This window comes from Hemicordylus capensis, chromosome 2 (genome assembly GCF_027244095.1).
Source record: "Hemicordylus capensis ecotype Gifberg chromosome 2, rHemCap1.1.pri, whole genome shotgun sequence".
In the NCBI taxonomy this organism is placed as follows: Eukaryota; Metazoa; Chordata; class Lepidosauria; order Squamata; family Cordylidae; genus Hemicordylus; species Hemicordylus capensis.
In genome coordinates, this window is record NC_069658.1 from 12528313 (window position 1) to 12555780 (window position 27468).

Below are 27468 nucleotides of genomic sequence, written 5' to 3' on the forward strand. Positions count from 1 at the left end.
ACATCAAGGTCTGCTCTTTTTTTAATGCAGAGAATGGAATGCTGCACACTCAAACTTCGGGGTGAAGTTGTTTTCAGCTAACAAAACTGCTGTATTGGCTACACCAGTACTTTAATAAGAATCCACTCAGAAACACGTGGGGTGGGGGGTGAAGGCTGCAAGCCACATGCTAGATTTCTGAAACAGGAATTGGGGGTGGGGGACCAACTCCAAATCAACAAAAGAGCTTGAGAGATTCAAACTGGATGTGACAGTGGCAAGATCTGTATGGTTAAACCTGACTTTGCTCCAATACATTTTAGACTCATGCCACTAGAATATCACAAATTCCTACATATTTTCCCTTTAAGCACTTCTGTCCAGAGTTGTTATTAAGGTTCTCTTCTGAGTGGTAATTTTTATAGTTGAAAACTTACTTGGATCTATCGTGCCTAGAGCTCCCGATTTCTTTGTAAGTACACAGACCAGTGTGCTTTTTGTTATGCTTTTGCACAGTGGTAGTATACATCACTTGTACATTCTGGATTTTTCAAAATCATTGTGGTTCTTTTCCTGGTTACTACAGCACCTGTGATGTCACCACAGAGCCAACATGGCTGCTGATTGTTTGCGGGGGCGGGGGGTGGGGATGGCCAAATGGGAAGCCTTGACTTTTGCTGCATATAAGCAGATTGTGTGTGTGTGTGTGTGTGGCGGGGGGGTGGGGGTGGATTCCAGGTGTCGTGTAACCAATTTTGGAGAGACCTGAGCAATAAGACCTTTTAAAGCGGCATCCCTATTGCTGTGAGTGAGAAATGGTGGGCTGGATGAATGCTTTGCCTGCTGGAGCTTCCACCAACCCACAGCTCCTGGAATGGGTTCAGAGAACCAACATAAAAATGACACTATAAGCCTGATCAAGCCCTTCCTCTTCCAGAATCAAGTGCTGACTACGGCACCCCTGCTGCCAGTTCCACCCCCATGTTGTCATACAAAGAGCACCAGTCCTGAGGAGATCCCCGTCTGCTCCAGCACGAACAAATCTGCCTCCTGGTTGCTTTCTTCACATGCTTTGCACTTGGAAGATGAGGGAGGCATTGGGATGACAATTGCTGAACAGACTCTGTATCTCAGCCTCTCTCTGCCAGGGATTTGGTTTTGTGGGAGCTTTTCAGTCCTGGTTTCAGAAGACTCTCAGTAGCTGCTTTTGGCTATCAGGTGTATTTCAGACACAAGTCACACATGAATACTCACATACCTGCCGATGTATGTTTGGCTGGTAAGAGGAACGTTTTTCTTATGAAAGCTGTGGTGATAATATAAGCCACCCTACATGCACCTAGTTTGGCCCTTAGGGTGTCTTTGCTAGCCACATATTTGTCTCATTTAACATCACGTGTCCCTTATTCCAGACTAAGCATTGCACACTTCTTGAAAAAACTTGAAATGTTCCGATTCTTTCTCATAAACTAGGGAACGACCTTGAAATAAGCAAAGGCAATTCAATTTTTCTGACTGCTTCAAAAACAGTGGTCCATATGCCACACAGTATCCTGCAGGTGGTCTCTGTAGTGGCCACGCTGCTCGGAGCATTGGGGTGGGGGAGGGCTTGCAAGAAAGTTGTTCTGCAAATACCTAAAATTGCACACACCCAGTTGCACAACACTACAGCCATTGTTTCCCAAGGCTGTAATGTCGCACAACTGCATTTGCAGAACAGCATTCTTGTGCAACTCTCCTGATTTTTTGTTTTGTTTTAAATGCCTGCAACAGCATAGGTAGAATGGAAACCACCTACGGGACACTGCAAATCGAGCTACAGCCAGTTGTGACTACACTTGTAATCTACAGTGGGACTTCTGGGTAAGAATGCATACTTGGTGCATTCTATTGCAGAGATAGGCAACCTTGGCTCTCCAGCTGCTGTTGAACTACAACTCCCATCATTCCCAGTCACTAGGGATGATGGGAGTTGTAGTTCAACAACAGTAGGCATGCCAAGGTTGCCTACCCCAGCTGGTGGAAAGCAATGCGATTTAGTCACAACTGACTTGGCTTGTTCCTATCGTTCAATGAGACTTAGTCATGAAGAACTTTGTGGGCAAATTAGGGCCAAGGTTTTTCAAGCAATACCTGAAAAGGGGTTTTTATTTATTTAACTTACTGTGTTTGTATCCCACACTTATGCTCCCAAGGGAGTTTTTCAAGTCATGGTTAAAGTAACAGGACAGCATTGTCTACTTCTAAAAACATTTGAGCAAAATCCAGCCATAGTTAAGCTCTGCTATGTCCCATTGATTTCACCAGCAAAGACCTAAGCCTGTGTGCTTAACTCTTCCTTTGGGGATTAAACACTTTGGGCTGAATTGCTGTCTTTATTTTATAAGATAATTTCTTATCAATGTTCCTAGTCTTGTATCATTCAGCTATGCTTCTTGGTAATCCCAGTTGGTTTTCTTTCCAAAACAGTATACAGTAGTTCATTAACAAACCTGCACCTTCAGTAAAGCCAATGCTACAATTACAGTCTAATAATGTAACACTCAGGGGCACCATAAAGTAACCATAAAGGGCTTCCATTCTTACAGTTTTGCAAATGGACCAGAAAAGCCATTTAGTGTCATTGCAAAAGTTAGTCCATTTTGGTGCAGTTAACATGTGCAGAAAGGATGGAGCTGGCTTCGAACTGCAATTTCATTTTCCAGCTGTACTAACTAAACCCCATAAAAGTGGGGAATTTGTCCCTATGGTTTCCCAAAGATTTCCCCTTTTGTGTTAGAAAAGGAATGGAGAATCCTCAAGCCAATGAAACCTTGCAACTGTCACATTAATAGGGCCCTTAAGCAATGCATGCTCTCTAGGCCATTATTGACCAGATACTTTGTTTCAGAGCCATTTCTGTTAATAACAACACCTAATTAAAACATCTATAAAACGCTGATAGTTTTAATTTTTACATAACATTTGAGAAAGAAAAAAACCATTCCTCATATTAATGGGCAGGCAGAAGCTCAGCCGAGAGTACAGTTATGAACGGCAGGACTGATGGAAGCAAGAACTGCTAATTAAGATGCCGCCTGGCTGTATTTAAATTGGGAGGAGGAGGGGGGGGCTACCTTGGGTGACACAATATAAGCTCTCAGTGAAGCAGGTCTCCATATGTATTTTGTTGTGGGGCCTTTAAGGAATCCCTGCTACAGACCTAGTTTCAGCAGACATACAAATGCTACTGTTGCCCAGAAACCCACTGCTGACATACTTTTACAGTCAGTGGGTAGAAAACATTTATATACTGCTTTGATTTACGTAGAGAAAACAAAAAAAAATCAGATAGATCCCTGTCCCCAAAGGGCTCAGAGTCTAAAAGGAAACCTAATGTAGACACCACCAGCAGCCACAGGAGGAATGTTGTGCTGGGGGTGGATGGGGCCTTGGCAAGGTTCTTCTTGTCGATGCCTCCCAAACCCAAGCTCTGGAACACAGTCATGAACGAATCTGGCAAGGTGGCGTGATAACTTGTGGGCAGGATCTGTGGAGTGGTCTGTGTATGCGGGTTGTGTGTAGACCAGTGTTCTTCACTGTGAAGTCTGAGGGCCAATGGTGCCCCCCCCCCCCCCACACACACATCAACCCTAAGCGGGGCCCTCCAGCGAACTGTTTATTGAGCCTGTGTGAAGGTTCGGCCAAAGTTGAATATTTTACGCTGCCCCCCTGGCACCATGCAGAGATGACCATTCCCACTCGAAGCAGTGCTGCACTTTGCCCAGCACTGGGGGGGGGGGGCGGGGGGGGACTGAGCCCTCTGGAGCCCCTGCACTATCTTGGAAGGTGTGCACGGATTGCGGGCAAGTGCAACCCTTCCCAACCTTACCTTTCCCTTGGGATAATTTGGAGACATGTCAGATGCTGAGATCTGAAGCCTGCCTCTCCTTTCCTGCCAACCAGCATGACTATGAAATGCAGAGGATGCTTTTAAGAAGCAAAATGGATACTGGATCCATGAACCTGAGCCTCTCAGAAGCTCACAAGCTTGGGAACCCAGACAAGTGTGCTTTATCCAGCCTTTTATTGCGTTTCCGTACATACATATATTAGGCCTTTGAAACCCTTATTACAGGAGCGTCCTCAATGTTTTCTCCCTTTGAAAAGGGAGTGCACCATTACAGTCTCTTTCTCCTTGCCCATAGAAGGACTTCAAGAACACAGTAATCCCTCTGCTATACAAGTAGATCAGATACCAAGGAGAACCCACCCTGGCCACACCATTGCCGGCATGAAGGTCCTGCTGGACTATACCACTCCAGACTTCGGGTGGGGGACCTGCATGTTTGAATTCCCCCATGCCCTTCACAGAGGAAAACAATCATGCTAAGGGGAGGCTCCCAGACATACATGCTTCTACTTGAAGTGGTGCAATCCAGCTAGATCTGTACCACACAAAACTGTTGGTTGAGTAGCACTATTGGATGGTTAGACCTTGGATGCTATTGGATGGTTAGACCTTGAGCGCTGGAAGGCGATACTTGAATCCTTTTGGATTTCTTCACAGCAGATGCTGGAGAATATGGTCTACAGCATGTGGGAAACTCTCACAGATCAAGTACGGTGGTGGATTAATCTTGCCTTCATCTGCTTGCCGGTATTTCCCTGCAACAACAGCAGAACATGCTACTTTAAAAAACTAGATCAATGCCAGCTTCAGGTTCTCCAGCTAGAATATGGGCTGGCTTACTGCACAGTATCCCGCAAGTGGTGTGGGCACGGCGGGAACCACCGTGTGCTCATAACTACAGCGTATACAGTTGCCCAAGAGCACTCTTGCACACATGCAGGGAATTGTGCAAATGCAGTTGCGCGATGGATGGCCACTAGAAATCATGCCTGTCCATTGTACAAGGGCATTCATGCAATTCCCTGCATTTGCACAAGAGTGCTTTTGCGCAACTGTGTCCGTGCTGTCATTACGAGCACACGGCAATTCCCACCATGCCCACAACACTCGTGGGTCACTGGCTCAGTATGTACGCCATGTTCAGGGCTGTGTTTATTCTGAACTTAAAAGGTCCAACTCCTGTGTTCAGATAAAGAGTACACTTTTATATCTAATTACTTAGAATAATTCCACTGCTTTCTGCAATATTAATGCTGAGTTTTATTGGGTTCTACCCAAATACATTTAGTCATGACTAAGCCCCACTGATATTAATGGGACTTAAGCACCACTGAAATAAATGGGGGGTGGGGAGTTTTGTGATTACCTTAAGTCATGATTAATGTTCTTTGATACAACCCACAGTACTTATTACTTCATTGTTTCAAAGTGTACACCACCTTGGGAGTTGTGTGCTGAAGGACAGTATATAAATGCACAAAATAAAAACAGAACAATTCTACTTCTGAAATTCAACAGTTCAAAAGAATTGCAAGCTTCAGTAAGGATTGGAGGTGGCAAGGGAAAGCAGGGGGTGGAACAAGTTGGAAACTGAGATCAAACAATAAGGTCTAAGTATAGTTTATATATAAACAACAGCTAGAGTAAAATATGAAATGTAAATATAAACATAGACTAAATAAATGAGTATCTAAACAAGTTGTGGGAGGTTATACACTTAGTGGCTGACATTCAGAGCAAGGATATACCGATGCAGAAAGAGAGTAGCCTAACAGCACTTCCCAAATAACGGCACCTGTCCAGTAGGGAAGGGGCAATTTTTGACAGCCTCCCCTTCCTGGGGCAGCCCTCTGTACCGCCTGAAACTATGTCCCCGAGGGTTGCAAAACCCTCGGGGACATATTTTCAGGTGGCACAGAAGGGCAGGGCATCAAATATTGCTGCTTCCCTGCTGTTCTGGTACAGTTAGTTGGGAAGTTCTTAGGTTGCACTCTGGATGCACCAGTGCTTCCTTGATCTGTATGTCAGCCACTAATTCCTTACCAAAGTCTCCTTTTAAACACAAAGATACAAACGGTGTTTGGGGTCCAGTGGTGTATTCTATAACTAACCCAACAAGTTGTGATTTCTTTTAATACAAGTTAAATGAAATACTGTTAAAACCCAAGCCTGAAGTGAATAGTCCGTTATATGTTTCTATGGACACCTGTTTAAAAACGCAAAAAGTATATTTAAAAATGGTTCTGCTGTAGTAGCTACAACAGAAAGCTCTTCTCAGTACTTCTGTTTGGTTTCCAGTCTTCACTAGATAATGAAAACTTTCACTAGACAATGTGAAAACTCTTCCAAGCTCTTCTGTGGCACCATGATCAGATCTTCTTACAGGTGAGCACATAAATAGACCCAAGAAGTCAAGTCCAGTAGGTCCAGCATGAGCAATTCAGCCTAGAAGGCTGGCATGCCCAAGAACTCCAGCTCTACCGCATACTTAGCATAATGGTTCACTGAGCCGCTTGCTGAATTCTGTAGCATAAATTGCTGGGAGATGCTGCAGGCAAAGACTATTAGCACCAGCAACCCTACTGACCACTAGGGGCATCAGAGGTAGAGATCGTGAGTAAGGGCACTCCCTCTCTGTCCATGCTGTCTCTACCCTGATTCTCCTTTTGTTAGTCTGATTGTCTCAGGCATCATTCTCTCACCTGGAGAGACTTCTGTCTTCTCCCTTCCCTCTTCCCAATGTAGCAAGCAGCTAGGCATGTTGGCCTTTCCTATCTCTCTGATGTATTTCCTAAATAAGCTACTTTACTGAGAACTTTTAACTCCATGTCTCCAGACAGTATTAATTAGCAGTGCTCTCCTTACCTGTGCATGTCCACTGCAGCTGGGGGAGATAAACAGATCTCCCCTCCCAGGCGCTCTAACATAAAATTCCCTCAGAAGCAGGCCTCTGGATATCCCTGGGAACCCTTTACCACTTAGGATCACTCAAAGTCAGGGCACTTTATTTACTTTCCAGCCCTCCATGAGTTACCCAGGAGCAAGTACATTCTATATCCAGGAAACCAAAATCCTATGCTGTCAAGGCAGGATGGGAAGTATACAGAGGAGGCCGGGTGCCCCCCTCCCCCCCATTATGATGCTGAAGTATTACCAAAGACTAGGGATAGCTGAAGTTAAAGGGAAAAGGGATGCTCAGACAAAAGAAAACACAGAAGGGAACAGTGACAAGATGCTGTAGAGCAGCACACAAACTAATGCTTTGCCTAGTACTGGACTGGCACTGAACCAGTGTCAAGTGTGAGAGCCAGCACAGTGTAGTGGTTAGAGTGCTTCACTACAACTGGGGAGACCCAAGTTCAAATCCCTACTCAGCCATGAAACTCAGTGGGTGACTCTGTCATTCATTGCGCTCTCATCCTAACCTACCTCAAAGGGCTGTTGTGAGGATAAACAGAACCATGGACACTGCTCTGGGCTCCTTGGAGGAAAAGCAGGATATAAATAGAAAAATAAAAAACAAACAAGCCAAGGCAGAGCAGGCAGAAAAGTTAGCCTGTAATTTTTCAAGTGCCAGTTGATGCCTGCATTCACTGGTACTTACCAGTTTTTACCAGTATACCCATCATACCAGCATTCTGGGCACCTCCAACATCATCCCTGCAGTCCTGCAAGGCACAGCACAATTAGTCCAGATTAGTCTGTGGTTCTTTGACATATCACAAGAGGATTAGTCTTTAGAAAAGTTAACAATTCAAACACTCAGAGTCAACTTAGTTGGGTTCAGGTTGAGTGGCGCCATGTTCGAGAAGCACACCGGTACGATTTCACAGCTAAAAAGCAGGCCTGCTTTGACTTCTGTGGATTGCCACTGTGCTTGGGTAAGACAATGCTCCTAATATTATCTATATACATACAGGCCTTTTCAGTCGTGGCCCCTCTGCTTTGGAAGGCCCTACCAGAAGAGCTTCGCCAGGCTCCCTTCCTCAGGGTTCTTATAAAGCATCTGAAAACCCATCTTTTTGGAGAGCTTTTTAATGTTTCATCTGCAGCTTTATCTGGTGGGTTTTTATTTTTCTTTTACACATTTTTTTTCTAACTTTCAGCTTTTAAATCTGGTTCTAAATGGGTCTTCTTTTTAGTTACTTTATTAAAGTTACGTTTTATGATGGTTTTTATCATTTTTGTGAACTGCCCTGAGCAGTATTGCCCTGGAGGGTCAGGATATAATTTTTTAAAATAAGTAAATAAAAATAGAACTGCCTAATATGGAATCAGACCATGGATCCATCGAGCTTGGCACTGTCTACACTGACTAGCAGCGGCTCTAGGAACATAGGAAACATCGGAAACTGCCATATACTGAGTCAGACCATTGGTCTATCTAGCTCAGTATTGTCTTCACAGACTGGCAGCGGTTTCTCCAAGGTTGCAGGCAGGAATCTCTCTCAGCCCTATCTTGGAGATGCTGCCAAGGAGGGAACTTGGAACCTTCTGCTCTTCCCAGAGCGGCTTCATCCCCTGAGGGGAATATCTTGCAGTGCTCACACATCAAGTCTCCCATTCATATGCAACCAGGGCAGACCCTGCTTAGCTATGGGGACAAGTCATGCTTGCTACCACAAGACCAGCTCTCCTCTAAGGCTCTCTAGGGCTCTTTCCCAGCACGACCCGGAGATGCTGTCGGGGCTTGAACCTGGGACCTTCTGTCATACAAAATATGTGGCTCTGTTGCTCAGCTACTCACATCGCCAATCATGACTGCTTCCTCTGGTGTAGAGTTAGTACCACGCAGGGCTTCCAGGAAGAATGTTGACTCTGGCTTCCCCACCACGGTAGCTTTCGTGTCGGTGGCATATTCCAGTCCGGTCACAAAAGGTCCAGGGCCAAGAGCTAAGCCATCTTTCCTCTTGTAATATCTTGCTTTGTGTATGGCTATGAGAGGAGCGCCATCAAGGATCAACCTAGAGAAAGGGAAACAGCCGCACTATTAACCACTGAGCCCTGGAGGGGCAGAGTTGTGAGCGCCTTCTGTGAAATAACAGGCCCAGCAACACTCCCACCAACTGAGTGACCCTACAAGGGTGCTATGAGCCATGGTGCCATTTCAGAATTATATCATCATCATCTCTGATTATGATTGTTTCTTGCTTTTGGTGATGAAGCCTCTGACACTGAACCGATATGACAACTTGGAATGTTCAGTTGCTCAAGGAAGTAAACGGTTTGCAGCCCAGGTTTTTGGCTAGAAATACCCAGGAGAACAGACAGCATTTTCAGGAAGAGTTGCCCATAAGTGGGGAAACCGACAAGCAGGACAGAGTGGGCGCTTTTCATCTTTAGTTTGCTCATTCCTAGTTGAGAGAATCTGCCATCTAGAGACCTTGTTGCTGAGAGAACTCACCAGCCAGGGACCTGGTGCCGAGGTCTGTCTGCTTTTCCGAGGTTCTGAGCAACATCTTTCAGCTCATTAACTGTTGACTGTCAGCAGCTGGAGTGGGTGTTTGCCAGGAAGGACTGGTCAGCAGCCATTTCATCTCCTTGGCTATAAATACCCAGGAGAATCAACGGGACAGCCGCCTGCAGGCTGCTGCTGAAGATGGACTTCAAAGGGGGCCAGCCTTTGGCAGAGGCTTTGGGACAGAGGCCTTAGGCAGGAGCTTCTCCACTGGAGTCCTGGGTGAACTTAAAAATAATGTGTCTGGGCTTGTTTGGAGATGGGGAGACGGGGTGAGTTCATTGACCACAGGGCAGAAATTCCAGCAGTGGTGGGGAACTAAAGAAGTCGTGTTGGCAGGTCAGTAGGCCATTACAGGGGAAGAGAAGTCAGAAATGTAATAGCCATTTCCCCTTCTGGCTGTCCTGTCAGCTCTTTGACTGTGGGGCACAGTGCTAACACCCCACAGGACCTTGCCTTGCTCCTTTTTAACACCAGTTCAGTTCAAAATAAACCAGAAATCATCCATGATTTAATCATGGATGAGGGGAATCAACTTGGTGTGTATTACAGAGACTTGGGTGGGGGAGGCTGGTGGTCCAGTTTGGCCCCAGCCTCTCCCTCCCAGGTACTCTGTTGAGAATCAGGTGAGAGGAAGTGGGTGGGGAGGTGAAGTGGCTGGTCTATAAGAATACCATCTCCCTTCCCAGGATCCCTATCAGATTATCTGAATATAATGAATATGTGTACTTGAGGTTGGGGACTAGGGATAGATTGGGACTTCTGTTGATGTACCAATCATCCTGCTGCCCAACAGAGTCCCTACCTGAGCTGACAGACTTGGTTGCAGAACTGGCATTGGAGTCTCCCAGGCTTGTGGTAGTGGGGGATGTTCAATGTTCACTTCAGGACCAATTTGGGGTGGCTCAGGAGTTCATAGTGGCCATTACAACTATGGGCCTAACCCAAATGGTCTCGGGACCGACACATATTGCTAATCACATGCTCAATTTGGTCTTTTACTCTGATCAAGATGGTGTTCCATGTTTCACCATTGTCATGGACAGACCACCATCTGGTTAAGGTTGGACTTACAAACACATCCCACCTCTGCAGGGGTGAAGGACCTACTAGGATGGTCCACCTGAGAAGGTTATTGGATCCAATAGGATTTCAGGAAGCCTTGGAAGGATTTAGTGTTGGCTCTGCTGGTGATTCTGATGATGCCATAGTGGTGAATTAGAACAGCAAACTCACAATGGCAGTAAACACGATTGCTCCTAAGTGTCCTTTCTGACCCGCTTCAAAACTGGCTCCATGGTATTCGGAAGAATTACAGGAGCTGAAGCAGCAAGGTAGATGACTGAAGCACAAGTGCAGAAAAACTCAACTCGAATCCAATAGATTATACCATAGAGCACATTTGAAGACCTATGCTCTGGCAATACATGCAGCAAAGAAGCTATTCTTTTCTGCTCGCATTTTATCTGCAAGTTCATATCCAGCGGAGTTGTCCAGGGTTGTGAGGGGCCTTCCTCATTATGAGCTCCGCCACCTATTGAGATAATCTGGGGAGGTCCGTCTTCCATTGCCACTGGCTCATCCAACGGCTACTCAGGGACAGGCCTTCTCTGTTGCCACCCCAAGACTCTGGAATGCGCTCCCTGCTGAAATAAGAGCCTCCCCATGTCTGATAACTTCTAGGAAGGCAGTTAAGGCACATTTGTCCGCCCAGGCTTTCAATTAGACTTAGAAATTTTAGTGTTGTTCTACATTTTAAATTATGTTAATGTTAACATATTTATTTTGTTTTAATTTGTGCTGATAAATAAGGAAGAAAGAGGAAAGGGAAAGTTGTCAGTTTGGATGGGATTAAAGCTAAGACAGGAGATGGCCAGGAACTGGAAAGCGGTCTGGGGCATACGAAGCTAAAGGGCAGAGAAACCAAGGGCAAGAAAGAAAAGGAAGGATTCGGAGACAAGGGACAAAGAAAGAAAACCCAGAATTACAGCAAAGGCAGACCCTTCCCTTTTCCTGGACTTTTCAAGGAAGTCTCTTGAAAAGCATCTCTTTAAAGCATCTTGACAGATTTCACTATCATCCTAAACAGGCTTTAAGGAGGAGTGTTACAAAAATGACTATCAAGTTGCTCCTACTTACTGAAATGCCTTGTTCATCATTTGATAATTGAAGTGGTCTGGAGCCAGTCCTATCACCACAGCGTTGGGCTCATTTGTATCTATCCCTGGAAAAGATAGTATCAAAACAGTCCACCTAAGAGTGATTTACCGAGGACACTATCTTCTAAGGACACTTTCTGGAGACCAAGGATTTAAATCAGGTCCAGAGACTGTATTTTGCTCAACCTGACACCCAAGAACAAGTGCATACAGGCACATACAAAAGGTAGATACAAACACTGGCCCCACCCACATCAAATACTATTTCTTCCTTCCTCCCACAGCACCAGCCAGCTGGCATTCATGCAGACCAGCTCTGGAAAGGTGGCTGTTACTGGAGAGAGAATATCTCCTAGATTCTTGTGTGTTAAGGCCCAGGACTTGGAGCCCCCACCATCAGAGGAGGGATCCAACATGTAGGATGGGGAAGACTGGATTCATGAGCCACCCCAGTAGAGAGCTTTTAAAGTATTTGCTTTGCCAGAGACTCCTAAAAGTGGAGGCCCAGGAACCAGTGATGCCTCCATCTTTATACCCAAGGAGGTAGCCCTGCCCCACTCCTGACTTGCCCCTAGAGTCACCTGAGCTTGGGAGGGAACCCTTACACTACTATGCCATGTCAAGAAGCAGAAGCAGGCTTTCTGGTTCCACCAGATGCAGTGCCCTCAGCATAGGGCACAACCTGTTGAACTCTAGACAATTTTACACTGAGGAGGCAGAGCTTGAGACATTTATCTTGCTGCAGATTTACTAATGCTCTGAACTGACTCTTGACCATTGCTGGAGCAACACTCCAAGCTCCCTGCTTGCTGGCTGGCATGCCTTGCATCCAGCTCAACCTCATAACTAGCCCCACAGTGAGCTGTTCATGGTCAGGACCATCCGCAGCTTCTCCGAGGCTTGCTGTACCTGGCCATCCTTACATCTCTAGCCTGAAATAAGACACCATGGTACTTCAAACTAGGCTCTTAGAAACCACACATCCACTAGAACAGGAGAGGGCCCACATTAGTAACTGGCATGGGCAAGCTGCAAGAACTGTCAACTGATTAAAAATGCATTCATTAACTGCCTGTTAATTAACCTAATCAACTTAATTTCCATATTGCTAACTTTCAGGGATGGTTTCTCTTATTTCCAATCAGTTTACTCTTGTGTAACATCATTTGCTCAACTGGCATGCGTGCAATGTTAGTTGTGTGCATGTGGTGATGTGCTTGCGTGATATGTCAGCCACCTGCCAATCTTCCCCTCTAAGGGACCACTCATTTGCCAAGATAATGTCATGTTCTTCCTTCAGTGCTGTTCTAGACAGAGAGTATTCTTGTGACAGGGCATAGAATTGGATTAGAGAGGTCACAACGTCCTTTCCAGTGTTTTGAAACACAGAAAGGAAACACTGGAGCTGTGAGGATTTTGCAACATTCCCTGGGAGCATCTGGGTCCATTAACCAAAGACTGGATTATGCTTGTCTGTCTGCAAGCAATCTTCTATGAAGATTATCCATAAATAATGCAATAGTAGTTACTAATAGGAGCTTATATATCTTTCATCGTACTTAGAGCTACTGAAAAGAGGAGCAAACTCTATATGGAGAGGAGAGAGAATAATGACTCACTGAAGTCTACGTCAGGGTTGATCTAAAGACAGGAATCAAACTGATTTAACTAAATTTCTAAATCTCTCTGCTGCTGGAATTATGTTTCCGTGTCAAATACACTGATCTAGGAGAAGGCATGCGGTCGGAGAGGTAGGAAAGAGCTTGATTTGTTTTTCAAAACAAGCAACATTTCTCCTTTCTTCCAGAAAGAGGTGTCTGGAAAGCCCCACAGATCGAGGACAACCAGAGTTTATTTTATTTATTTCAAAATTAGAACCCACCTTTCCACTTCAAAGAAGCTTTCAAGGCGGCTTACACAATCATGTTTAAACACACACACAAATGTTTAAATTTTAAAATTTAAACATGTTTAAATTACATTTAAACATGTTTTTTAAAACCCAATAAGGAACTCTGACCAAAGCTTGAAAGCACAGCCTACAAGGAAGGAGCCCTCCAGCTCTATGACAACACTATACCAGTTGCTGTCTGTTTTAATTAGCTACTCTTTACACTTTCAGGTCTGCATTATTTTGACTCATGTTTTTCTGTTGTACTATGCTGTATAATATACTATTTTTTTTATTTATATTTTTATAAAAATAAAACAATAAGAATCCAGCAGCAGTTGAGCGATGCAACCACATTATCCCCTAAACTGTGTCATCCACATTAAGTTCTGAACAGGCAGCAAAAGCACAAGAGACAGAAACTCTCCGCTGAGTTTTAAATAATGCCGACAAACAACATAACCATCTCATTGAAGATATATGGTGTTTATGGGTCGTACGGATTTTAGTGAATGATGCAAACAGTCCATTAAATGATCAAACTATAGTATGGGTTTTGTGTGCTCTAGCTTAATTAAAGTCTGCATTCTAGAAAACCAATTCTTTCTCGAGTCCTGCAATAGTCTGTGCTGCAATTCACAAAGTGATTGTGCTTCGTTCTCTGGGCAGGAAGTTGAAGCTTTCCTACTACAGGAGCACTTGCAAACCTGTGCAGTTTGTCACACACACACCCTCCCCAAGAAGACAAACATGGCTTATCAGTCAGGTATTATGGCCTGCAGGCTGCGTGCCAACGGCCCTGATTTTTTTGCAAGCATAAGCTCTTCTTCTTTAGATCTCAATCAGATCAAAGGCCTATCTAGTCCATCATCCTGGTTCCAACAGGGGCCAGTCAGGTGTCTCTGGGGCGTCTACAAGCAGAACATGAAGGCATTGCCCCTCTCCTGCTGCTGTGCTCCAGCAACCAGTATTCAGGTCAGGGCATCATGACTAACAGCCATCGATGGGCCTCTTCTCGATAAAATTGGTCTAATAAAGTCATCAAAGCCAGCAGTCCACCCCACAAGCGTGACATACATTGAATTTAGGGAATGGGGCTGTAGCTCAGTGGTGGAGCATCTGTTTGCATGCAGAAGGTCCCAGGTTCAATCCCTGGCAGCATAAGAGCAGCCCTGCTGGATCATGCCAAACACCCATCTAGTCCAGTATCCTGTTTCACACAGTGGCCCACCAGATGCCGCTGGAAGCCACAGGCAGGAGCTGAGGGCAGGCCCTCTCTCCTGCGGTTACTCCCCTGCAACTGGTACTCAGAGGCTTCCTGCCTTTGAGGCTGGAGGTAGCCCACAGCCCTCAGACTAGTAGCCGTTGATAGACCTCTTCTCCATGAAGTTATCCAAACCCCTCTGAAAGCCATCCACGTTGCTGGCTGTCTCCACATCTTGTGGCAGAGAATTCCACAAGCCGATTATGTGTTGTATGAAAAAGTAATTCCATTTGCTGGTCCTAAATTTCCTGGCAATCAATTTCATGGGATGACCCCTGGTTCTAGTGTTATGGGAAAGGGAGAAGAATTTCTCTCTGTCCACTTTCTCCACACCATGCATGATTTTATAGGCCTCTATCATGTCTCCCCGCAGTCGTCTTTTTTCTAAACTAAAAAGCCCCAGGTGTTGTAGCCTTGCCTCGTAAGGAAGCTGCTCCAGGCCCCTGATCACCTTGGTTGCCCTCTTCTTCTGCACCTTTTCCAGTTCTACAGCATCTCCTATTAGGGCTGGGAAGACCCCTGTCTGAAACCTTGGAGCTGCTGCCGGTCTATGCAGACCAGGCTGCACAACTTCGGCCCTCCTGCAGATGATGGAAGGCAGCTCCCATCACTGCTGAATATTGGTCGCTGTGGCTGGGGATGATGGGTGTTGGAGTCCAAAAACAGCTGGCGGGCCAAAGTTGTGTACCCCTGGTGTAGACAATACTAAGCCAGATGGACCAACAGCCTGACTCAGTATAAGGCAGCTTCTTACATTTCTTTTATCAAACATTGTATGCAGTCTGGCTGGAGTGCAATATCACTTCTATCATAACTGGAAAGGAAAAAACTCTTCAAAGTTATGTCAAGTGTGTATCTAATGTTATGTTAAGTGTGCAAGCTGCCAGGAGCCATTTTTGGAAGGCTGGTATAGAAAGTGAATGAATGAATGAATGAATGGTTACTGGAACACCAGTTTTTAAAATGTGTGAATCTAGAAGTTCCATTGGGCTGCACATGTGAAAAGGGGTTTCCAGCCACGCAAGGAGCGGGGTTGTGATTTCCACCAACTCCCCCCTCCAGCGGTGGTCCACCGCGCCATATCTCATGCTACTCCCAAGGTCTTCCCGACACTCAGGATTGTCTTTCTGGGGGACCCTAGAGACTGCAGAATGGGAGAGGACAGGAAAACAGCATTCCCCAAGTAGAGCACCGCTTGTGGTCCTCCGGATCGACAGCAGTGCTGCAAAGTTCTTTCTGAGCCTACTATACCTCTGAAATCGCGAAGTGCGTTGTCTTCCACCAGCAGCAGGGGCCTGACCTGCTTCTGCTCCACAAGATTCCTGGCCGCTGTTAGCGATGTGAAGATCTCCTCTTCCTGAATGTCAAACTCTAGTTTCTTCAGCCTCTCCAGCAAGTCTGCCTTGCACTCCTTAGTAGTGTTGGTCACAAATCTGATGGTGACTGGAGCCCTGCGGAGCCTTCGCCAGTGAAAGAGAGACAGGCAGATTAGCACAGTGCCCTTTTACACAGCCACTTTCTTGTTCTCATGGGCTGACATCAGAGGTCCACAAAGCAGACTTATGGTTTCAAGGAGGGCAGGTCCATCGAGGGCTACAGACTACATTCAGGCTCAGTTGCCTCCAAATACCAGTTGCAGGGGAGTAGCAGTAGGGCATGCACATAACTCTTACCTGTGGGCTTCCCAGAGGTATCTGGTGGGCCACGGTGTGAAACAGGATGCTGGACTAGAAAGGCCTTGTTGGGCCTGATCCAGCAGGGCTGTCCTTATGGTCGACACTAATCCCTTTTCTGCCCTCAGATCCTTTTCTGGAGCATAGGCAGAGGGCTTAGGAGAGAAGAGGGTCTTTTGTCATTTGCACTGGGTTATGGAGATGGTGAGATACAACGGGAGTCCTCTCCTACTGCTCAAAAGGGATACCTGCTGTTTCTTACTTTGTCAAAAATGGCAGTGGAAATGAGACCTCTGGGGAAGAGGTCCGTGTGGTTCTCAGAGATCCTGCTTGCCATGGGGCTAGGGTCACCCATCACTGGCAAACAGATCTGTAGATGAGCGGCTGCCATGTTATGCTTCACTACTGCACCTTTGCCCAACTCTGCCAGGGCTAGAGTTTATGTGTACAAGAGACCCAGTGGAAGGGAAACGCTGGCATTAGGCTGCCATATACCGAGTCAGACCATTGGTCCATCTAGCTCAGTATTGTCTTCACAGACTGGCAGCAGCTTCTCCAAGGTTGCAGGCAGGAATCTCTCCCAGCCCTATCTTGGAGATGCTGCCAGGGAGGGAACTTGGAACCTAGATGCTCTTCCCAGAGCGGCTCCATTCCCTCTAAGGGGGATATCTTACAGTGATCACATGTGGTCTCCCATCCAAATGCAACCAGGGTGGACCCTGCTTAGCTAAGAGGACAAGTCACGCTTGCTACCACAAGACCAGCTCTCCTCTCCTAGTTGTAGACAACATCATCTGGAAATCCCTGTTACAGGGAACACTGGACAGGGAACCGTTTTTTCCTTATCCTTTTGCTATGTGGACCACTTTCAGAACTTTTTTTTCTTGTTATAAAGTGGCATATAAATATACTCAATAAAAATAATAATCCCTGCGAGAGCGCCTTCTCTGCTAATAAGCCGTCTTTGTGAAAACGGTCCTTTTGCCCACATGTACTTCTTTCAGAGATGCCTGGAAGAGATAACCTGCCTTTTAAGAGCTTCCTGGGCTCCCGGCACAGCTGAATCTTCGATATGAAGCGTACCGCTGAGATCCACCAAGACAGCTTTCAGTGCACGACGGGCAGCCATCCTCCACGCTGGGGGGAGAAGGTGGTGGGGAAAGATGAAACAACAAAATGATAATGCTGGGCCATTTTAATGGCCGAGGCTTAACTCAGGCCTCCGATGGGCCGTTCAGAAAAAGATAACAACGGGCCATTCAGAAAAAGGTACTTGATTCCGCACTTCATTTGTGCCCAAACTGATGGTGCTCAAGTATTACCCTGTGCATTAAATGAGCCCCCTCAGACAGGGAAATAAAAGGAAACATTAGAAGTATATACATAATTGATAAAACAGTATTTTCTGCAATTGCTCGGTGTGGAAGTTGCTATGAATATTATTTTGACAAAGACCTAAACATTCTGCCAAAAGAGCCTCAGAGAAACTGCTGGTCCAGCTTGGTTTAAAAGACAGGGCCTGCCTTAACTCATGCCTCGGCTCTTCAATTTTACCTGCTCAAATGGAAATAGTTATGCCAACTGCAGCAATATTCACAGAATGAAAAAGCAATTAAGTCCAGGCTTATTATTGGCAGCTCTTTGCAAGGCATTCCAAGGCAATTATTGTTCTGGTTTTGAGGTGGGGAGTCAGAGGCACAGATGGTAAAGGAACCCACTTACAGCCACACAGTCTGACAGAACCAGCAATAGGGCCCCAGAGTCCAATTCCTGGTTCCAAGCACCGCAGAAAACACAGCAGGTGGAGGAGGATGGAAGACTGGCTTGGGAGATTTTGCTCCTGTGTTCTTACAGCAGGCCCATGTCGGAAGTCACAGGAAGCAAAAGTGGCAAGCGCTTCCCCCAAACTTAAACTCCATGGTGTGAGTGTGATGCAGAGGGTCCCGTGCTATTCCTGTAGAAATTGCACAAAATGTGAAGCTGAGGAAATGTAGAAAATGTCAGCAAGAGAACTGAAATCCTACCAGCATGGCCACAGAAAACTGAACACATATTTTTAAGTTGTCATTCTCCACCCCACCCCACCCCCATTTGTTTTGGAGATCAGCATGTTGTTCAAGTTCTTATTACCTTACCCTTCTTCCAAGGAACTCAAGGTGGGACTCATCTCACAAAATGGAGAAGACAACCACTGCCCCAGTATCGCCCAGTAAGCTTTCGGGATAAGCAGATACTTGAACCCATGTCTCCCTGATGAACGGCTAGCACTCTAGGCCAGGGATAGGCAACTTTAGCTCTCCTGCTGTCGCTGAACTAGGTAAGAGTGTGCCGTTGAGTCGGAGTCGACTCCTGGTGACCACAGAGTCCTGTGATTGTCTTTGGTAGAATACAGGAGGGGTTTACCATTACCTCCTCCCGCGCAGTATGAAATGATGCCTTTCAGTATCTTCCTAAATCGCTGCTGCCCGATATAGGTGTTTCCCATAGTCTGGGAAACATACCAGTGGGAATTTGAACCAAGAACCTCTGGCTTGCTAGTCAAGTCATTTCCACACTCCGCCATTACGTGGCTGTCGCTGAACTACAACTCCCATAATCCCTAGCTGCATATTGTATTCCTCCCCAAAATTTGTACAAAATGTGCCCTCAAGCTGCTGTCGCCTCAATTGAGAACCACCAACTTACTTTATTAAAATTTATTCAACATTTTCGATACAGAAGGAGCACATTGAGAACCCAGGCTTTTGATATTTTTGCAGATTTCCGCACACTCTGTGACTGGCACCAACCAGCCCTCAGCATCTTAATCTGCTATCGGAGCTTTCGGATATTTTGCATATCAGGTGCTTTTGGGCCATACGTGGCCATTGCAGGTTGTAATCTAACCAGGAAACGAGTTAAAGGAGCACTGGATGGAATCCAGATATACTGAACAGTACTACTCAGGAATTACTCTAAAGAATGGCTTAATTTCAATAGGATGACTCAGGAGTAGTTTAGTTTACATGTCGCCCACTCTATTTCTCCACAGATAAAGAGCCTGTACCAAGGTACAAGATCTTAACTGCAGAGATGACTTTTTGTCATTTGCAAAGATCTCTGCTTATCGAAGGGAAAAATCAACTTATCTTCAAGCAGGCCAAGGCTAAATGTCTGTTATAAAAAGCAGTTAAGTCAGATGACTACATTGGAATACCTCATTGGAGTCACTAGCATGTCCTGATAACAAAGGCACGTTTTCAGCCTTTCCAGTGCTAGGTGTGTCACCAAAGTATGTCACTACAGCAGCACAACTGTAGAAAGAGCTACACATATTGGGTACTGGAAGTTCATAAAATTCTATGCAAAGGAAAGCTGACTTCTGCAACCTGCATGCATCTGGCCAATTTACATCATTTATGTTATAGTGCATTATTTATGCAGCAATTGTTTCTGTTCTGCATAATTTAATCTGTGATTCTGCTCCATAGGAAGAGAGGCATGAGCTACGCAGGGCACCAACACCCTCTCATCCATAGAAATCGGATTCAGCCACTCCACCGGCAGCTGAGATTTCAGCTGGCATCATCGACATGATGGGTGACTCTGGGCCAGTCACTTCTCTCTCAGCCTAACCTACTTCACAACGTTGTTGTGAGGAGAAACTTAAGTATGTAGTACACCGCTCTGGGCTCCTTGGAGGAAGAGCGGGATATAAGTAAATAATAATAATAAATAATAATAATAATAAATACTTGCAAGCATATCTTTACAGCCATGAGGACTAGAAGCTTGCTTCAAACAAAACAAAAACAAAACCATATTTGAAAGCAGATATTCTCAGGAATCTGAATTCTGTGAGCTGTTCTTTCACACTCCCACAAAATCACAACACCCACACAGCCCTGTGCATGTAACATTATCCATAGTGTGAAGCGGAAAAGAGAAACACTAGGCAACAAACAGGTTTCTGGGTTTGCACATACTAGGACCGACCAGAGACGCAAGTTTGGGGTGGTATAGAAATATTTTAAATAAATAAAAATAAATAAATAGGACTGACTCAGTTCCAATTCGATTAGGGGCGGGGCGGACCTCTCGAATCAATATTTTGGGGTTTGCTTTCAGGTTGATGCCAAATCAAACTATTAGCCCATCCAGCATAATATGCTCTATCCTACTCAGATGGGCAGCAGTGCTCCTGGATCCAAGCAGAATTTCCCCAGCCCTATCCAAGATTTGGAGCTGCCAGGAATTGAAGTAGAGACCTTTGGCATGCAAAGCAAACAGCTATGGCCTCTCCCCTTCTCTTTCGGCACAGCAGGGAAGTAACTTGCCTAGTGAGCAAGAGGTTGCCGGTTCAAATCCCTGCTGGTATGGTTCCCAGACTAAACACCGATATCGGGCAGCAGGGATATAGGAAGGTGCTGAAAGGCCATCATCTCATACTGCACAGGAGGAGGCCATGGTCAACCCCTCCTGTATTCTACCAAAGAAAACCACAGGGCTCTGTGGGCGCCAGGAGTCGACACCGACTCAATGGCACAACTTTACCTTTAATGTACCTCTTCATGTTTCCGTAAAAGAGAAGCCTGCAGAGCACCATCTCCCAGTCTGCCAATGCCCAAGATTCTCTTTCCTTCTGAACAGAATTAAAAGGCACTTTTTGTGGGTGTCTTTCAGAGGGACCACCCCTCCTCCTCCTCAGTGTTTCCCAACATGCCACTGCTCTGGCTGTGCTTCCCGGTTAACAGAAGTGTGTTGCAGTGACTCGGGTTCATAAAAACCAATTCCTCTCCAACATCATTATATATTCTGTTTGCAAGAAAGGAAGGAAGGCGGAATCAGCGACTCGTGCAGAGACCCAACAGGCACCCTCCCCAGCAAAGATGTACTTTGGGTTCGCAGAAGCTTTTAACTATTTTAACATAATTATTATAATAGAATGAATTTCACACTGCACAGGGGGCGGAGAGAATTACTGCTCTAGAGCCTTAATAGTGTTCCCCATCACCAGGTCTCTCTCTCACACACACAGGCAGACGATAAAAAGAAAACACCCCACTTTTTTTAACACCTCACACACAAGGTGAAGATAAGGCAGGGCAGGGCGAGAGACTTGCCTATTTTGGAATGCTCCACCTCACCACGGAGATGGTCCAGCTCTTCCACCTAAGAAAATCGTATTACAGACCGATCCATTATTCCCGGGGGGGGGACAAATTCATCCCCCTTTATCACATACTTGGTGCGGCCCTCCCTTTAATCACAGCGGGAGTCCGACCGTGCCATTATGACACTCGGGGGAGAATGACCCCATCCTTCCTTCCGCGTGACTAACCTGCTGCTACTGGAGCGACGAGCAGCACAACCAGAGAGGGGCGGAGTTTGCAGAGCGATGTGCTAGGTCAGCGGAGGACACCTTGGGGTTGCCTTCGGCAAACGCCTGTTCCCCACCCCCAATTCCAGGAGCTTGTAGACGTATTTCTTAAGCTGCAAAATGCATGCTTCCCTAGTTGGTGCTCTCACCTTTAAAAGCACTTCCCCCGGAAGTTAGATTTTGCAAGAGTGGACAGGCGCTTGGCCAGACACCACCTTGCAGCAGAAGCCTGTACTGTCAAGAGCAAGAGAGTGGTGGTGTGCGTGCAAACCAGGGCAGGCTCCCCTGATTCCTCCGTGCAATGGCCTGGGATGACCGCCGCCTGTCAGGCTGAATGGTAGGCAGGCAGGAAGAGGCCAGAGAGTAAATGAGGTGGAGGAGGAAGGTTGCACGTTTTCCTTTTGCAGCAGAACAGAAAACTGTTCCTGTTGAACTTCTGACTGCCTTAGGAAGCCTAGATGTAAAAGGAGAAGAGAGATGCTCGGCCCTGAATAGATGGAAATGTTGGCAAGTAGAACTTGTCATGCAGGGGAGGGAAAAGCCTCACCTGTTGAAATTCAGCGCTCTCTAGACAATGTGTAGAGGAAGGAGCCATGTGGAAAAGAGGCACAGAGAAGGGCAGCCAAAATGATCAGGGGGTGAAGCAACTCCACTACAAGGACTTCTGCACAGAGGTGCTCTTACCCCTGGACTTCAGGGTCAAAGTCCAGGGCCTCCACAGCCCCTGCCCCCACCCCCCAATCCTCTTTAGTCTATCCCAGGTGGTATGGTCGCCCAGCAGAGCAGGATGATGCTTAATTTGCAGTGGGGGGCGGGGGGGAGGCACAAAAGCATTTAGGTCCAGGCACCAAAATTACCCAGGTGCACCTCTACTTCTACAAGGAAAGAAGGTGGGTAAGTGGGGACATGACAGAGGTGCATCCAATTATGCACAGTGTGGATAACTGGAGGAGAGGAGAGCTGGTCTTGTGGTAACAAGCATGACTTGTCCCCTTAGCTAAGCAGGGTCCATCCTGGTTGCAGATGAATGGGAGACTTGATGTGTGAGCACTGCAAGATATTCCCCTCAGGGGATGGGGCCGCTCTGGGAAGAGCAGAAGGTTTCAAGTTCCCTCCCTGGAAGCTTCTCCAAGATAGGGCTGAGAGAGATTCCTGCCTGCAACCTTGGAGAAGCTGCTGCCAGATGGACCAATGATCTGACTCAGTATATGGCAGCTTCCTATGGATCAAGTAGATAGAGAGAAGTCCCCCTACCAACAGTATTAGAACCTGGGTCATCCGTTGAAGCTAAATGCTGGGAAATTCAGAACAGACAAAAGGAACTACTTCTTTACACAAGTTAAACTATGACATTCATTGCCCCAGGTGTAATGATGGCTAGCAATTTAAAAGGGTTTAAAAGGAGATTCGACAAATCTATGGAGGGTTGGATGGATGGCCTGATCCAGCAGGGCTGTTCTTATGTTCTCCTTTGCATCTTGTCAGCCTAACACCATGCCACCAGGTAACTGTTGCTGGGAGGAACCTGATTTAGGCAGTAATGAAACAAGATTCTTCTGCTCATCCAGCTGCTAAAAGCAAGGAGTCCTGCTTTGTTTCTTAAAGAAAAAAGTGGTCAACAACTCCCACAGCAAAGAGGAAGGAAGATCGTGAACATTGGAAGGGCAGTTTTCCAAGTCGATGTGGTCTTGCTTCCCGCTACTGCACGTAATCCTGCAGAAATTACACACCTAACAAGGGGATTTCTTCTCAGTAACACTATTTTTGAACAAAGGACATATTTGGGACCTAACCCAGACTTCTCCGATTATTCAAAAAAGGTGCCCTCTCTGTGGTACGTACCTTAAGATGCAAATATTATTGTAATGGATTTGGGGGTTCAAATAACGAAAGTTAGCTGACCATTTCTTTGTTCATCTGATCAGTGACTGATAGACCAGGCTCCCAGTCGATGACTCTGAACCCCTGCTAACTTGGCAAAGAGGCACCATTTAAAGTGGTAATTCTCTTTATTTAGCAGGGGGAGAGTAACAGGCCCTATCCACCCCCAGCACAGCATCCCTCCAGTGACAGTTGCTGGTGTCCATCTTATGTTTCTTTTTAGATTGTGAGCCCTTTGGGGACAGGGAACCATCTTATTTATATTTCTCTGTGTAAACTGCCCTGAGCCATTTTTGGAAGGGTGGTATAGAAATCGAATGAATGAATAAGGTGTTGGTGGGTTTTTCCTCTCATAAGAACAGCCCTGCTGGATCAGGCCCAAGGCCCATCTAGTTCAGCACCCTGTTTCACACAGTGGCCCCCCAGATGTTGCTGGAAGCCACAGGCAGCAGTTGAGGGCATGGCCTCTCTCCTGCTCTTACTTCCCTGCAACTGGTATTCAGAGGCATCCTGCCTTTGAAGCTGGAGGTGGCCTATAGCCCTCCAACTAGTAGCCATTGCTAGACCTCTCCTCCAAGAAGTTATCCAAACCCCTCTTAAAGCCATCCAGGTTGTTGGCTGTCACCATATCTTGTGGCAGAGAATTCCACAAGTTGATTATGCGTTGTGTGAAAAAGTACTCCCGTTTGTTGGTCCTAGATTTCCTGGCAATCAATTTCATGGGATGACCCCTGGTTCTAGTGTTATGTGAGAGGGAGAAGAATTTCTCTCTCTCTGCTTCCTCCATACCATGCATAATTTTATAGATCTCTATCATGTCTCCCCACAGTCGTCTTTTTTTCTAAACTAAAAAGCCCCAGGTGTTGTAGCCTTGCCTTGTAAGGAAGCTGCTCCAGGCCCCTGATCATCTTGGTTGCCCTCTTCTGTACCTTTTCCAGTTCTACAATATTTAGATGTGGGGAGCCAGAATTGTACACAGTACTCCAGGTGTGGCCACACCATAGTTTTGTATAAGGGCATTATATTAGTCATTTTATTTTCAATCCCCTTCCTAATGATCCCTAGCATGGAATTGGCCGTTCTCACAGCTGCCGCACATTGAGTCAACACTTTCAACAAGCTGCTCACCACGACCCCAAGATCCCTCTCCTGGTCAGTCACTGGTAGCTCAGATCCCATCAGCATATACTTGAAGTTGGGGTTTTTCATCTCAATGTGCATCACTTTACACTTACCAACATTGAACCACATCTGCCATTTTGTCTCCCACTCACCCAGTTTGGAGATCCTTTTGGAGCTCCTCACAATCCGTTTTGGATTTCACTACCCGAAAGAGTTTGGTATCATCTGCAAGTTTGTCCCCCTTGCTCCTTATCCCTACTTCGAGATCATTTATGAATAAATTAAAAAGCACCGGTCCCAGTACAGATCCCTGGGGGACCCCACTTCTTACTTCCCTCCATTGTGAAAGCTCTCCATTTATACCTACCCTCTGTTTCCTGTCTTTCAACCAGTTAGCAATCCACACATGTACTTGTCCCCTTATCCCATGACCGCTAAGTTTCCTCAGGAGTCTCTCAAGGCACTGCAGAGCCAATAAGTCTTGCAAGATGACAAATACATATAGAAGAGATCAGAGGAGCTGATGTTAAAGAGTGTGAGGTGACTTCTCACCTCCTTCCTCAACCCCAGCAGCCAGAGGAGTCCATGTGCTCAGTGAAGGAGATCTAGCTGTCAGGCTTAATGACGTCTAGTCTAACCACCCAGAGACTAAAGTTTGGGCGGTCTAGAACTTAAATAAATAAAATAAAATAAGTCAGGGAGTTTGGCAAAGCTAAGCAGCAACACAAAGCACCTCAGAGTGCATGTTTGCTCTGTGGGGCTCCAACATAACCACTTACTGAGCTGTAAGTGGTGCTCTGCTATTTCAGCTCCAGGTAAAGCTCAACTTTTATCTTTGTGAATAAACCGAATACTACCAAGATACTAAGCCTCCAGATAGCTCTCCTCCAAAAGAAAATCCAGGTAGCACTGCACCCCTGGAACTTCTCATTGCTCAGGAAAGCAGGGAGTGGAGGGTACATAACTGTATTCTGATGAACAAGCAATTCATGAATAGGAGAGATGCACTTCCATTTAACCACTCCACCAGGATACAATTAAGAACACATTAAGCCTTCAGATTCACTTACCTATAAGCATGAGCACATGGCCTAAAACCCATCCTCCTCCTCACTATTGGCATTCCAATGTTGGCAGTTTATTTAAGGCATTTATACGCCACTTTTCAGGCAGACCTCCCAAAGCTGTTTACATAAAAGCTTCAGTAAAACACCATACATCAAGCCACATATTCAGATCTTCACATGCTGAGCCCTTTAGGCTTTGCCGCTTCTTTCTTCTCTCCTCCCCTTAGAGCAAGATGGTCCCTAGGTAGCTCTGTGGTACTAGTAAGGAGTCAGTATGCATTAGATTTATTCTGGCTGTATGCTACCAATCTATGGTAAGAAGTTACTGGTAACATTTCAGGCGGTAACATATCAGTCCCTTCTAACTGAACAAAGAGGCACCTTTTAAAAGTGGCGATTCTCTTTATTGAGCAGGGGGAGACTAACTGGCCCTATCCGTCCCCAGCACAGCATCCCTCCAGTGGCTGTTGCTGGTGGCTTTTTTTTTTTTTTTTTTAAGATTGTGAGCCCTTTAGAGACAGGGAGCCATCTATATATTTATTTCTCCTCGCTAAGCCCATGCGTGGCAGCTCTCGCGAGAAGCTGAGAGCTGCTGGACTAGCAACGGGACCCGAGAGAAAACGGCCGCCGGGGATGAGTAGGTGGCGGGCCCGGCCTCCGGGGGTGAGGAGGCAGCTGGGCCATCAGGAGGGGACAGGCGGGCTGTCAGAGGTGCAGATGCTCTGCGCCCGGCCCAGCTAGTTTGTTTTATTTATTCATTTATATCTATGTAAACCGCTTTGGGAACTTTTGTTGAAAAGCGGCATATAAATATTTGTCGTATTCAGCATAGAAATATGATAAATAAACTAATAATTCACCTTACCTCAGTACAATTTTGCCAAGTATATGAGCCTTCAGCTCCATTTAAATACATTATGGTTTAAACCAGGGTTTCTTAAACAAGGCCCCCAGCTGCTGGGCTACCACTCCCACCATCTCCAGCCATAGTGGCTGAAATGAGAACCCCTGGTTCAAACAGTTAGTGGATTACATAACAAAGCTTTGAATCTAGAACAGAGCCCTAAGGCAGAAAGCTCCAACTATAAGACATATGGCTGTCCTGAATGCTAGAAAAATGGAGACTGCTGAACCTTGCAGCAAGTCATGACTGCAAAGGGATGCCGAATCCATGTAATCTAGCTAAAGCCAAGCACATTTAAGTTCTATTGATTTTAATAGGAGACTTAAGTACATACTTAATCCTCCCACTGAAATTAATAGGACTTTGCTGTGCTTAATAATGGCTGGATTGTGCCCCACTAGCAGAGCCTGGAGTTCTGAAATAAAGATTAATGCTTGTGCTTCGGTTTAGTGTTTAATTGGCAAACGTCCATGTCAACATGTAGATCAACATACTGTACAGAGAGCTGAACTGGTGACACTTCTCCAAATGCCAGCCATGCCATTTCCCAGCATTCCCCAGCCCCACAATAAACTAGGAAATGATTACTTCCAGTGACGACCATCACTGCATCTTAACGAAAAGCAACTGCTGTTGGAATCTTTGCATACATATTGCAACACTAGTGAAAATTTCTCAGATTACAAGGAATGTTTTTGACAACAATAAATGTACAGGATTACTGCTGTGAAAACTACCAGTGTGGCCAAATCCAATTGGCATGAAGATTTCGAAGGAGATGCCTGGACTGTGCTTTCATTTTACAAGAGATCATTCAAC

At 45.9% G+C, this 27468-nt stretch overlaps 2 protein-coding genes across 6 annotated transcripts in view; one reads left to right on the forward strand and one right to left on the reverse strand.

Moving 5' to 3' along the window:
- Positions 1 to 2912, forward strand: part of KATNAL2 (katanin catalytic subunit A1 like 2) — a 78455-nt gene extending 75543 nt beyond the window's left edge. The window contains exon 17 of the transcript XR_008314805.1: positions 917 to 2912. The gene's annotated coding sequence lies outside the window, so the exon portion shown is untranslated. The remainder of the gene's footprint in view (positions 1 to 916) is intronic.
- A 1114-nt stretch (positions 2913 to 4026) lies between these two features.
- On the reverse strand, positions 4027 to 21828 carry HDHD2 (haloacid dehalogenase like hydrolase domain containing 2). Of its 5 annotated transcripts, none has more exons than XM_053289097.1 (8): positions 21637 to 21828; positions 18039 to 18270; positions 17345 to 17453; positions 15895 to 16103; positions 11469 to 11553; positions 8619 to 8835; positions 7476 to 7539; positions 4027 to 4626 (listed from the first exon to the last, which is right to left on the reverse strand). In XM_053289097.1, exons 3-8 carry the CDS (start codon positions 17443 to 17445, stop codon positions 4523 to 4525), a joined length of 780 nt encoding a protein of 259 aa, XP_053145072.1. In that variant the 5' UTR covers positions 17446 to 17453; positions 18039 to 18270; positions 21637 to 21828; the 3' UTR covers positions 4027 to 4522. The 5 variants fall into 5 exon arrangements, with proteins under 5 accessions (XP_053145072.1, XP_053145071.1, XP_053145070.1 ...); XM_053289096.1 differs by lacking the exon at positions 18039 to 18270 and adding an exon at positions 21419 to 21467; XM_053289095.1 differs by lacking the exon at positions 18039 to 18270.
- Between the last annotated feature and the right edge of the window lie 5640 nt (positions 21829 to 27468).